Genomic DNA, 12945 nt, shown 5'->3' with positions numbered 1-12945 from the left:
CAGTGTGTGCTCCCCTCTCCTCTTCGTCTTTCTTCCCCCCAAACCACTTGTTTGGCAGTCTTGAGAACTCTTCTATAGAAAGAGGCACGTTGAATTTCAGCTGCTTTCTTTGCGGTTGGGGATGTCTGATGCTGCTCTGCTTTCTTTGCAGCTGAAACCAACGATAGCTACCACATCATCTTAAAATAAGAGGGAACTGGACTAGGAGAGAGCCCGTAGCCACTTCTCGTCTCGCACAAAGACCCATCGCCTATTGCACAAGGATGCAAGCAGAGATCAGAAATTCATGGGAGGCTTCTGTAAAGATCCCGATCTTTGTTGTTACTGCACTGTACCTTCTGGCAGGTGACACCCCTCCCCCCCATAGCTCTTCTGGCATGCAGCCTGCTGATGATGCTAGCGCACTGCTTAACCTCTGGAGTTTAAAATGGAAGTAGTTGCAGATGTGAGGCTAAACTTGCCAGGCTGTGTTGTCCTTAGCTATTGATAGAAACTTGCCTTTGTGTCTTGGGAGCCGCGTATGGGTTTAATGATAAGTGTGTTACACTTTGAGAGGTGTTGGCTCCTGTGAGGTGCTGGAGACTTGCAAGTGAACATCAATTCTAATAACTCAACCCAGCAACCTCTCTGGCATACTCAGCAACCTCTCAAGCACGCCACCCCCTCCTCCCCCCAAAATAAACCTTCCAACTGCACTGATGGAACTGGGGGAAAGCATTATTTTTTAAGCTTCTCTTTGATGTTGTTGGACAACTGCATTGTAAAGGCGTTATTCTCGTTCTCCCAATGCTTGTTGGTTTAGTTCCTGTGTGTGTGTGAGAGATTGATTGATTGATTGATTGTAGTTCTGTCCTCCAGGTCAGTGTCAAGACTGTCAGGAACTAACTCCAGTCTCATGGATTTATAATGTCACCGTCTATATGAACTAATGTGGCTTTACTCTCAAAACTCACATGACTTTGACAAAAAATGAAATTTGATGAACTAGCTAATTGATGATATGGTCTGTTTCCTGTATGATTTTCTTTTTTTTAAAAAAAGAACTAAAATTCTTGATCTTTGGGGTGGAGGAGAAGTGAAAAACTTCTGCTGTACCTTCATTGTAAATGTGGGTGACATTTTATTGGCATGTTAACTTTTATGTCTCATTGGTCTGAAACTCACTTTTGGAGCTGGAACAGTATGGGACCAGCACTGAGAGAGATTTACATAGTAAGAGCCTGCAGTCCGTGCTTAAAGCTACTGAAAACGCCGGGTGACAAAAGGGCCTACATACAGATTTCCAGGACAGCAGCTGTTGGGTCTCTTGGGTTTAAAAAAAAAAAAAAAAAAAATCTGCTTTCTAAAACAGATGCCTGAGCACGTCCCCTCTTTGTGAGAGCACCTATTATAGCTTGAAAGAAGATGTCCTAAATAAAAAGCATCTTATAATAAAATGAGGCCTGGATTTATATTTGCCCAGAACGTCAGGTTCTTGGGTAAACAGATGGTTTTTATAAACATACATGAAATATTTTTACAAGAAACATAATACAACGCAGATGTGTTCAAATGATTAGGTTGTGACACTAACCAATACAAGCAGGAAATGCCAGGTTCTGAGTTGGACTAGGAAAGGCCTAGCTGGGGCGGGGAGTAATGCTGTGTCTGTGACAATCTAACAATCATATTTCCATAGTTCTAAACAGCTGGTAAGATACTGAATGCTTCTCTCTAACCCTAAGAGGACCTGTATGAACTCCCCTCTGCCTCCAATTCATTGGAAAGCCCTGAAGATGGCAACCATTATCTTTCTGTTCCAATGCCCCCCCTGCCCCCCGAAGATGATGGCTTCTGTAGATGCTATTTAGTGATGCTTCTGAGAGCCTTTCACCTCTAGACTGGATTTGAAATGATGAAACAACTCCGTGATGGCGCAAGAGTTGTTGGCCATTTGATGGCCGCTTGGTAGCCCCTGCGTGAAAGGTGATGGAAATCCTTCCCCCCAGTTCCCTAGCAAAAGCATGTCAATGCCATATCATTGGCATCATTGTTGGCGAAGAACTGAATGAGCGTGAGCTAGAAATAGCCCCTCTGGGTTGATGGTGAGTAATGTTTTGCAGGACAATGTGGGAATGTGCTGTACTGCTTTGTACCTGTTCTGGGGATAAAGAGAGGACTTCAGGACAGCCTCTTCTATCCAGTTTGGTCACCCAGTGCTGAATTCTCTTTAGTGCCAAAGCAGTTGTGTTTTTCCTGGGTTTTGCTTAAAAAGACTCTGAAAGCCCCTTTGTATCACAGCCTGATCTGTGGGCAGCAACCTGCCTTGTCCCTCTACCTGGCTTTTTGATGGCTTGTGTCATAACCGTTGTCACATTTGAATCTTGAACTGACATATAAACACTCTGAAATTGCTGTGGCTCTGTGTTCTTTCATGGATCTTTGCCTAATAAACGTGGGGGCCTCGGCCGCTTAAATTGATGGGGCTAAAGATGCCAAGAAAAGCCTTAGAAAAAGCTGGAGCGATTTCACCTGCTTTCCCTGCTGAAGAACCGTATGCACTACTGGTGAATTGACAGGACTATGAACTCTGCATTCAGAGGCGCTATTCTTTTGGCAGCTGGCCTTTTGTATCTGTTTTACTACATCAGCAATAGATTGGCAAGATACCTGTATTTTAATCTCGGGGGCCGGATTCTCAGTATGCAAGAGGCGTAATAGAAAATGTATAATAGTGACAGACTTGTTGAATTTTTTGTATCCATGTTTCTGGGTGCGTACAGATTCTTAATGAATCCATTGTTTGGAAACATAAACTTGTGCGTCTGTGTTGTTGATCTATAACTGCTCGTTAAACAGTCCCTCAGAGAAGGGTTAGAGGGCAGAACAGCCAGAGGTTCACCTCTCCTTCCCGTGAAACTTAATGGCCAGTACTGGAAATAAAAGACAAAATAAAGGGGGAAATAGAAATCCTCTTGATCAACTGCTGCTTTGCTTAAACAGCTTCACTAAAGAAATAACTTGACTTCCTTATTAGCTAATTTAATGGAGATGAAGACTCTCTCTTTGAATTGATACCCAAATTTGGATTTTTAGAACAACAATTGTTTGGTGGTTCCATTCCCATCATTAGCTGATCAAGGTAAGTGACAAAGCTATTGAATATGTGGAAAAAGCTGGTGGCAGGCTTTGTAGAAAATTCCTTCATTGAAACTGGGCTCTTGCTTGCCTCCTGGGTCCTGTCTAATTGTACTTCACATTATATTGTGAAAAGTTTTCATACAGCACCTTTCAGACAGATTCCTACTGGATGGAAAACAGTGTTGCATATTGTCTTTCTGCCTGCCCTTTTAAGAGCAAGAACTTAGTAGTGTACTTAACAAGTAGAGCTAGAAACAGGATCCCTGGGGACAGAATACAGTAGATGTTAAGTGAATGGCCAGTAATTGAAACTTGCCCCATATAAAGCTGTGGATTGAAAAGAAACTGAATTTAATGTGAGAATTAGAATCTGCTGGAAAGCTTTCTGTACTCATAAACTGCTTCTTGCTTGATTTTTAACTAGTCTGGGATTTAGATTTTCCAACTGCTTTTTTGACTCGGTTGCTCTTTAACCCCCTACATCAGGCTGCAGCTGCTCACTCTTTCTAAAATAAGGTGGTTTGGCCTGTTCCTGCTGGTTCTGGCCTTTCTAATCTCTTGTCTAGACTACTCTGTAATTCCACTTCTGGCCACCTTATTTCTTCCAGCTGGAGCTGTTTACACCCAGAGTTCAGCATTTGGGCTTCTTCACTGCAGACATTGCACTTATCCCATTACTACCCTTACTAACAATTCATCCTGAAGTTCTGTTGATAACATATGGTGGTGGCTTATCTTAGAAAGATGGATAAGAGGACCCCCAGATAACAGATCCCCAGATCAGCATTTACACTAAGTCGATTTTTGCTGGTCTTGTTAGAACTCGTCAATGGGTGAGCTGATTCCATCATCTCTATGGAGTTTACGCTTAAAAGTTTTGTGGAGTTACTGTTGGAAATTTTTAACTTTCTCTTCCTTAGATCTGGCTAATCCAGCTGTTGCTTTTCAGTTTTGTTTCTTTTTGTAACTGGTTCATGATTGCCTTGGGCTTTAAACTGTAAAGATTGTTTAATGGTCTGTAAGGCTTGGCAATCGCTGTACATGGGAGAATGAGAGAATCGTTTCTGTCCTGGAGACCTCAATGAGTGACTGAAAATGCACAGAGGTTCCAAGAACCCTTCTGCTAAATGCATCTTTATTGCACGTACTCCATCCAGTGGTGATCCAGGATATTACGTTACTCAACATTTGTACTGTTTGTAATTGAAGGGTGAGTAATATTAAAGTGAAGCTAAAAACCTTTGCAATAAAGGGAATTCATTGTGCAGTGCTGGAGACCACACCAGCCTTGTGCCTATCAGCTGTCCGTGCAAGCTCTTTCTGCAGGCAAACAAAGAGCCATGTGGCGCAGAAGATGCGTACTCGGGGACCCAAAGCAGGTAGTGGGTTTTGGGGTGGGGAGGGGCAGCACAGGTAGTATATGTTTGGTGGGTTAGTTTTTGCCCTAATTCCTCCCTTGTTGCCTGCACTCTTGATACTTTAAATGTGTGGAATAGCAAAAGCTTTACCGTATTCCTCCCTAGGCCCTGCTCCGTGTTGCAAACTTTCACGCTGTGATCTTAGAACTGCAGCTTATGAATGTGATAGTTTACTTTTAGAAAAGCTTATGCTTCTCACTTTTGCTTTTTAAAAACAAACAAAACACCCCAAGCTCCTAGCTGTGGAGCAGCTGGAGAAAAGCCTGCCCCTGTTCCTCTAAAGGCTCCACTAGCAGAAGGCAAAAACCAGCAGTGGCTCTTTTACAAAAGGCACCTCTTCACCCAAGCTCCTTGCCAGCCTGCTTGGTTTTTAACCAGCAGGTGCAATAGGGTTCTTCTGCCTCAGGCCTGATTTTTCCCCTTGCAGCTGGGAACCCTTCTGTCTTCCAGGCTTATCCCCCTTGCTTGGGGCTCGAGGCCTTGGCCTACAACTCCCAGCAAGCTCCTCCTTCCGGACTCCATTTCCCAGCGGCCATTGCGCGGCCGGGCTGTCAGGACTCCATTTCCCAGGTTACCCGGGCGGGGGTGAAGGTCACGTGCTCCGGGCTATATAAGGGGGGGCGCTGCGCCGGCAGCCCCATTGTTATCGCGGAGCGGAGCCGGGGCGGGTGTGTCCGGTTAGAGCCCGAGCGCGCCGAGCCGCCTTCGCCCCGCCCCGCCCCGCTCCGCCCGGCCGGACCCTCCCCCCCGCTCCCCCTGGCGCGGAACCGCCCGGGAGCCCGGGCCTCGCCCTGCAGCCCCGGCCCGCGCGGCGGGGAGGAGGGAGCGGCGGGGCGGGACCCGCAGCCGGTGAGTGACGCGGGGCAGTAGCCGCTTCCCGCCCGGGGGGGGGGGTGACTGGGGGCCCCCTTGGCCCCTACTGGGGGCGGGGGGAGCATGGAGGCCTTTCCCTCACGTCTCCGGGGGGGTATATGGGGGGGGCTCTTTCCCTCAGTCTCCTGGGGGGTTTCTCCTCACATCTCCTGGGGGGGATGGGGCATTTTCCACGTGGGTGGGGGGGCATATGTGGCTGGAAGGAGTATGGGGGGGCAGATAGGGCATCCGCTCTCCCTTGGGTGGGCTGGTCAAATAGTGTTGGAGGATAGGTGGGGTGACCCTGCTCCCTTGGGTGTTGGTATGGGGGCTGCATAATGGGGGGCGTCCCCGCTGCCTGGGATGGGGGGGCAGGTGGACCATCCCCTTCACCACTGAATGTTAATGGGGGGGGCTGTCTTATGGGATTACCATTGTGGGGGAAATGTGGGGCTGGGGGGGATGTATCTGGAGGGGCAGGTGAGGCAGCGTCTCCCGTTGGATGGGGTGTTGTGCTGAGGGTTGCAGTGGGGGGCTTTTGGGGGGGGGGGGAGACATTTGGGTTATGCTCCTTGAGTTGGGAGCTGGGAGCGATGAGCTGTAGGGGTCATTGCGGATCATTCCCTGGCCCAGCGTTACTAGAGACATTGTGGGGGGGGGGCATGGGGGGAGGGGCAGGATGGATGGAAGGTTGTGACTTTCCCCCTCAGGGAAGGAGGTTGGAGGTATTAAAGCATCCGGGAACGGGATCTTGGTGATGTGATGGACCCATCCTCTTGTAGGAGGTGCTGGAAAGCATGTTTCCTCACAGGCATCCAGGCCAAGGGGTCAGTGTGGCATGGCATGCTCCCCTCCCCCACCCCCACCCCCATTTATAGTAGGAGCTAAGGTCACAGAGGGGATAGAGCTGGCCCTGCTGGAGTCTTGCAGAGCCATAGTAACCTCCATGTACCCCCCCTCTTTCCTTCTTACTGACATTATCAGGGGTGAGCTGCCCCCTCAGCTTCACGCTACTCTTTCCACCTCTATCTGAGTGTGAAACCTTTCCCTTTTAAACCAGGTGAGGAAAACATCAGTAAAGCCCAGCAGAGCTAGCACAGTTTCTGACTCTGTGACTTTACGCCTGTCCTGTTTGAAGCTTGGCTGGAAAGAAGGTCATGGATGAGTATGGATTTCCCTATCATGTTATCCAGCAGCAACCCTAATATCATCAAAGTCTTTGGAACATGACCTTGAAGCCCATCAAGTCACTGTTGGTGACTTGGGGCTGATCAAGCCTTAAAGGCCTGATTCTGATATTAAACGGGCCTCTATGAGCATCAGCATGTATTGGGGTCACACCTTTTGCAGATGAGCTTAGCTGTGCAGAGGAGGTTTGGTAAGAGTTTTAAAAGGTATGTCTAGCCGTAACATTTGTGAAAGATAGTATCTTAGGGTGCATCTACACTAGGAAAATTCAGGCTATATTTACCTTTGATGGTAGCAACCATATAAGCTGTAGTGTAGATGTGGGACAGGTATTTCTACCACTGTCATTTTGATACAGTGATGAATATAAATAAATGTGTCTCTTGAGTATGCTATAACTTTCACCATTGCTACCGCTGGTGGAGAATGGAGGGTCAGTATCTTCCATGATCTGACATGAATCTTGTGGCTCACCTCTTTTAATGAACAGACAGACTGAGCCCTGATCTCTGGCATGTCAGCCCTACTAGAGTTAGAGCATGGTGTGTGAAATAAAATAGCCACAAATCTGAATGGCTGACAAAGGATGATAGCTGAACCCAGTGGGAAATCTTGACTAGTTTGTAAACAGCCTGGGCAATAACTGCTGAACTCTTGACATTTACCAGGAAGCTGTCACTTTGTGCATTTTCTTAGGGGTTGTCCCATCACAGTGGCAAGTCTCTAATCTGGTGTGTAATTAACCTATATTCTGTGGCTTGTTGACATGGGTTTTTGATGACACTGCCTTAGTCAGCTATATAGAAGCCATTTGAGGTCTTGATTGGGTTCTCTCTGCTTTCACTACACTTCAGAAGTGAAACTCATGGATATGCATCCAATCAGATGGTGATGGGAACCTTACTGGTTATTCACATTCTTGTTGCCAGCCTCTAGTTTGATACTCTCAACTTCTGGAACCTGTGCAGAGCTTTTCATGCTTTATTCTTCCTCCCCTCCCCCAGTTGAAATGGTTACCAAACACACACTGTTCTAGCCCTAGCTAGTTAAATAGAAGTTCATGATTGTACTTCAGAAGCAGTTCCCTCAATCAAACCCTATGCAAATCCCTTTACCATGTGTGTATCAAATACATTCCACAGGCTTCTTCTTAGGATGCATGCCCTTGTAAAAAGGGTGGGGTGCTTTACTTGCCTTTAGGAGGAACGGTCGACATCGGGTTAGATTCTTTGTGGTTGCTATTTCTTCTCTGGCATTACAATCATTTCATGGTGTTTGTTGTGTTCAGTATTGTGCCTTGGAGTGTTGTATAATCTAGACTCCCTGGTATGCTGGAGATGTGTAGACCACACACGTTTTCTGGCATTCGCTGAAGCAAGCCACTTTACATTTATTCTGAAACAGTTTAGAGTATCAACTACTCTGCATGCTGGCACAGGTATAGAATTGTTCGTTTTATATCTAATGCAGCTACTGACACCTGGCCAGTGAGAGCAGCTGTAGTAAGGGCTCCTCTAGTGTATGCGTTGCTTTGTGGCTTTCCCTGGTGTTTGTGGAGGTCTCTAGATATCGAGTAGTAGGTATTTATGGCTCTTTCCCAGACCCTCAGCATGTTTCACTGTTCTCTCTCTGACATCACCTTACATCAGTGGGGTGTGTTGCTCTGCAGTGATGGTGCCGTGTCATTCTGGGCAATGTTATTCCTGCTGCATAATTGGTAACGAGTGAGATCGTAGTCTGAGATCTTGGGTGAGCTTAGCCCACAGCAGAGGGGTGTGAACCCCTTTCTCTGGAGGCTTCAACTTGGAGGAATGTGAGCCTTCCTCACCCATTTGTTTTATTAAAAAAAAAAAAAATCCTCCCCCTTAAAATAGCTGCTGGGAGCAGCCTTGCTTCTCTCAAGTAAACGTGAAAGCGCAGGCTAGTTCCTGTTCTTATTGACTATTCCTCATGTCTTAAAGCTGCCTTGACTGAAGAAAATTGGAGTTTAACACTTCACAGCATAAAATGGGGCCTTTCTGAATTTCTGGACTGATCTGATTGAGCATAATCCATTCTTAAAGGTGCCCTGTACCACCTAGAGCAGGAGTGTGGAGTTCATTCTGTGGATAGGGATGAATCCCACATCTAATTATGGTCTGTATACCAGACTAAACATTGAGGTCTGTGTGTTGTCCTTGAGCCACAATGGGGCTGCCACTGATGTCAATGGCAGTGTGCACAACAATATGGAACTAAAAGTTTAGTTGTCGTTTTATTGTTCGGTACCTTATTATCATAGAGTGCATCACCCTGTGGGAGAATATGGTCCCCTTGAGATCACTGCAATTTCTCTTTTCTTCCTCTTCCTTTCTCTTCTTCCCATCCTCTTCAGGGAACTCATCATTTCTTCCCCCTTCCCCATCCATCTGCTATAATGACCAGTAATGAAATAAAGTGCTGTTAGCACTGGCCTCTAGAGTTCTCACTCCTGTGAGACCACTGCAGGGCAAGGAGTTCACACTTCTCTGAATCATTATTTCTTCTTCAAGTGATTGGTCCCTATATGTATTCCAAACAGCGGTGCCCATGTGCACAATGCACTGGAGTCGGATGGTTTTCTTAGCAGTGTCCATTGACCCCCACTAGTGTTCCCTCATGCTCACAGCCGAGGGTATAATAGGCCGTACTGGTCGACGCCTTGTCAGTTCCCTCTTACCACCATATGGCCGGAGTCTTAGCTTGCTAAGAGAGTGATCTGCTTTCTGTTTCCTGTATATAGTTGTACATAGCTGTTTTAGTGTTTTATAGTTCTTCTTAGATAGTGTAGTTTTTCCCCCCGTTTGGGGAAATGGGCTTTAAGAACCGTGCCTCTTGCCCGTGCTCATTTTCTGTGAGCGACAAGCACCAGAGTTGCCTCTACTGCCTTGGCAAGGCCTATATCACAGCCTGCTGTGCTGTTTGCAAGTCCTTTGTACCCTGAATATGGGAGGCTCGAGAGCTTAGCCTCTGGAAGTTAATGGAAGAACCCATGCATCCCAGGGCATACCCAGATCCGGGACCCACAGAACCACTGGTACAGAAACCATCACAGGGGGTGAGTTCCCTTCTGAGCACCTCCCAAGCTCTGGATCCATTGGTACCGAAGGTGATGGGCAAGCCTGCCATGAGGGTAAAAAGCATGGACATGGGCATAAGAGCAGATCCCCTTCCCAGATTGCCCAGCGTTTCCTCCCCGAACCCCGCCAGGTCAGGTGTGAGGTTGCATGTGGATCCGGCTGGACCAGTGCCCAAACTGCACCACATTGAGAGCAATGCAAAGCGCAAGTGGGATCTGGTCGTACCGACAACTGCCTCGACACCCCTGCCGGCTCCCTCAGCAGCACGCGCACTGTCCGTCGTGCCAGTGCTTCTAGGCTTATTGGATCAAGCAGCACCACTGATTCTGTCTGGGCCCTCGGCTGTGTTCAGAGGGATACCGTGCTCTCCTGGGCAGTCGGAGCCTCTGCTCTTGATGGAAGAGCTGCTCTTCTATACCTACTTTCTCCGCTGCTCTCTGGACCCCCACTTGCCATAGTACTTCCCTCTCCAGTGGATGAACCTTTGCTGCCGCTGCTACTGGAGAAGCATGTCCCGTTGCCATATCACAGCCCTCTGATACAGTCCTCCACAACCGCCTACTTGATCTAACCCAGCCGCAGTTGAAATAGCAGTTTTGACATGCAGGTTGAGAACTGCAAAGCTCCCCCAATATCTCCTGCGGCACCCCCTATTGTCATTGCGGGCCACCTTCCCCTATTTTGCCCACAATTGGGGCAAACTCACATGGACGGTTGGTACTGGAGATCATCCATAGTGGATACTCCATAGAATTCTTATAATTTCCCCCTCATCATTCTCCACCCAGGACTTCCCCTGGGAACCCATCCCTTCAGCGCATCCTCCCACCAGAAGCAGACGCTCTGCAAATAAATTTGTTAGTCTCTAAAGTGCCACAAGTACTCCTTTTGTTTTTGCGAATACAGACTAACACGGCTGCTACTCTGAAATCTGCTTCTCACTGTACTTCCTCATCCCAAAGAAGGGTGGAGGGTAGCACCCCATTATAGATCTTTGGGCGCTCAACGCCTTTATCAGGAAATCCAAATTCCATATGGTGATGCTGACATTGATTATCCCAATGTCTGGGGCCTGGTTTGCGGTTATCAATGTGAAAGATGCCTACTTTCATGTCGGCATTCACCTGACCCACTGGAAATTTCTCTGCTTCTGCGTGGGCCACCACCATTACCAATTCTGAGTCCTCTTCCTCAGCATAGAGACGGCTCCGTGAGTCATCACCAAAGTCTTTGCCGTAGTAGCAGCACAAATGAGCTTCCTTGGCTATTCGGTGTATCCCTACCTCAACGACTAGCTCCTTTGTCATGCTATCCTGACAAGAACTCACCTCTGCCATCCTTGCCCTTTGCGCTCTCCTCACATCTCAGGGTATTTGCATTAACAAGGAGAAGTCAGATGATCGACTCCATCGCAGCATGAGCCTTCCTTCCGGAGGACCTCTTTGCAACGCTGACAGCTATGATTGCGGGCCTCTGCCACAGCCCGCGCACCATGGTCCACCATTCTCTCCCTCCTTGGACATATGGCAGCCTGTACCTCCATGACACCACACACACTTCTACGTATGCATTGCCTCCAACTGTGGCTCCTCTACAGACCCCAGAAGGACCATTTGGAAGCTGGGGTTGTTGTCTCCCACACGATTCTGGCCTCCCTTATCTGGTGGGCTTATGGCTCCTCCCCAAGTCCTTCCCAAAGGTGGTGTCGGAATTCCACCTCAATCAGTGCATCCATCTCCCTGTTTTCTGTCCCAAACTACAGAACTCCCTGCACTCCCTCAACGTCCGTTGTGCATTGGCATTCTACCTCCATAGAACGTGTGCATTTCGTGCATCAATGAATCTGTTTGTAGCCATCCCTGACCGGTCCAAAAGCCAGGCTCTCTCTTCCCAACAAAATCTCCAAATAGGTCTCTAGGTGCATCCGTGAATGCCACATGCTATTCAACATACTGCCACCTGATAGAGTTAAAGCACGCTCTGTGCAAGCACAAGCAGACGCTTCGCCCTGCTTAGCGGACATCTCATGGCAAGGCATCTGTTGTGCAGCAACACGGCACTCCATACACACGTTCACATCCCACAATGCCACTGCCCCTGGGGCGGTGTGGATGCTGCAGTGGGCCACGCTGTAGTACAGACTGCACTTCCTCTTGCATCCTCACACCCACCTCCACAATGATCACTACTCACCCACATTTGGAATGCATATAGGGACCCTCAGTCGAAGAAGAGGAGGTTATTTACCTGTAACTGGAGGTTCTGCGAGATGTGTGGTCCCTATTTGTATTCCAGTACTCGCGCTCCATCCCCTCTACTGCAGACTGGACTATTCAGCAGTAAGAGAGTCACTGGAGAGGCATCGACCCGCATGGCTAATCTACTCTCTGCTGCGAGCATGAAGGGAGGCACAATGTGCGTGCAGGTCAACGGGCATTGCTAAGAAAACCTTCTGGCACCTGGTGTGAATGTGCACCCGCACATAGTATTTGGAATACTAGGGACCACATATCTTGAAGAACCTCCGCTTACAGGTAAGTAACCTCTTTTTTTTTGGTTGCCCGTAGACTCTGAAAGGCAATGCAAGATTTGGGTACACTTGGATCTTGTTTCGAAGGTTTTCTTCTTAGACATGGGCTAGAAACTGCCTTTTTTTAGTTTTAAAGCTAAAGATCCTGACTACCTCCTACAGCTGACATAAATGCAACAGGTGGACTGGTGTTTGACACTCATGGCCTAGAGCAAAGATCTATTCTAGGAGTCATGCGAGAACAGATTTGACTTTTGCCTTTTATCCTTTACAAGCTGCTTATTTAAAGACAAAATTAAAAAGACCCAAAGTTGCCATGTTGGTGTGATCAGTTTCTTGTGTTCCCACAGCTGCTCTATGTGTAAACATGACCAGGCCAGCCACTGCATTCTGCAAGGTGAAAATCTGCCCTAAGCAAAAAGGGTTTCAAAAATTACGCTACTGTGTTTGGTTTTTTTTGTTTTGTTTTTGTTTTTAAGAAAGAAAGAGATGCTGATACAGTATAAGCTTTCCAGGCAGTTGGGCATGGGGCAACCCCAGAATCTGAAGCTTAAACAGTCCCTCATCTGAACCTCTATGGACTGAGGGAACGGAAGAAATAGTAAACTTTTTTTCTGAATTAGGAAGTGGCACTATAGTGAGTAACCAGATGCCAATGAGTAGCAGACTTGAGGGATCTGGCTAAGGCTATTCCTACAGCCAGTGTGTGGGGGAGAGGACCAAATAAAAGATAGGAAAT

The 12945-nt window shown here is 47.5% G+C and overlaps 2 protein-coding genes across 5 annotated transcripts in view; both read left to right on the top strand.

Annotated features, from left to right (window-relative positions):
• The window catches only part of TFCP2 (transcription factor CP2), a 38309-nt gene extending 35514 nt beyond the window's left edge, over positions 1-2795 (top strand). For all 3 annotated transcript variants that reach the window (XM_038378425.2, XM_038378424.2, XM_043506598.1), the window contains exon 15: positions 152-2795. In XM_038378425.2, the coding sequence (XP_038234353.1) occupies positions 152-189 (38 nt within the window). In that variant the 3' untranslated portion in view covers positions 190-2795. The remainder of the gene's footprint in view (positions 1-151) is intronic.
• A 2384-nt stretch (positions 2796-5179) lies between these two features.
• Positions 5180-12945, top strand: part of CSRNP2 (cysteine and serine rich nuclear protein 2) — a 29253-nt gene continuing 21487 nt past the window's right edge. Inside the window, exon 1 of one of the 2 annotated variants that reach the window (XM_038378836.2) lies at positions 5180-5387. The gene's annotated coding sequence lies outside the window, so the exon portion shown is untranslated. Of the gene's footprint in view, positions 5388-6584; positions 6769-12945 lie in introns of those variants that run through there. The other variant, XM_043506597.1, reaches the window with a different exon arrangement.

Source organism: Dermochelys coriacea, chromosome 20, assembly GCF_009764565.3.
Source record: "Dermochelys coriacea isolate rDerCor1 chromosome 20, rDerCor1.pri.v4, whole genome shotgun sequence".
Taxonomy (NCBI): Eukaryota; Metazoa; Chordata; order Testudines; family Dermochelyidae; genus Dermochelys; species Dermochelys coriacea.
This window is presented reverse-complemented; position numbering and strand designations above follow the sequence as displayed.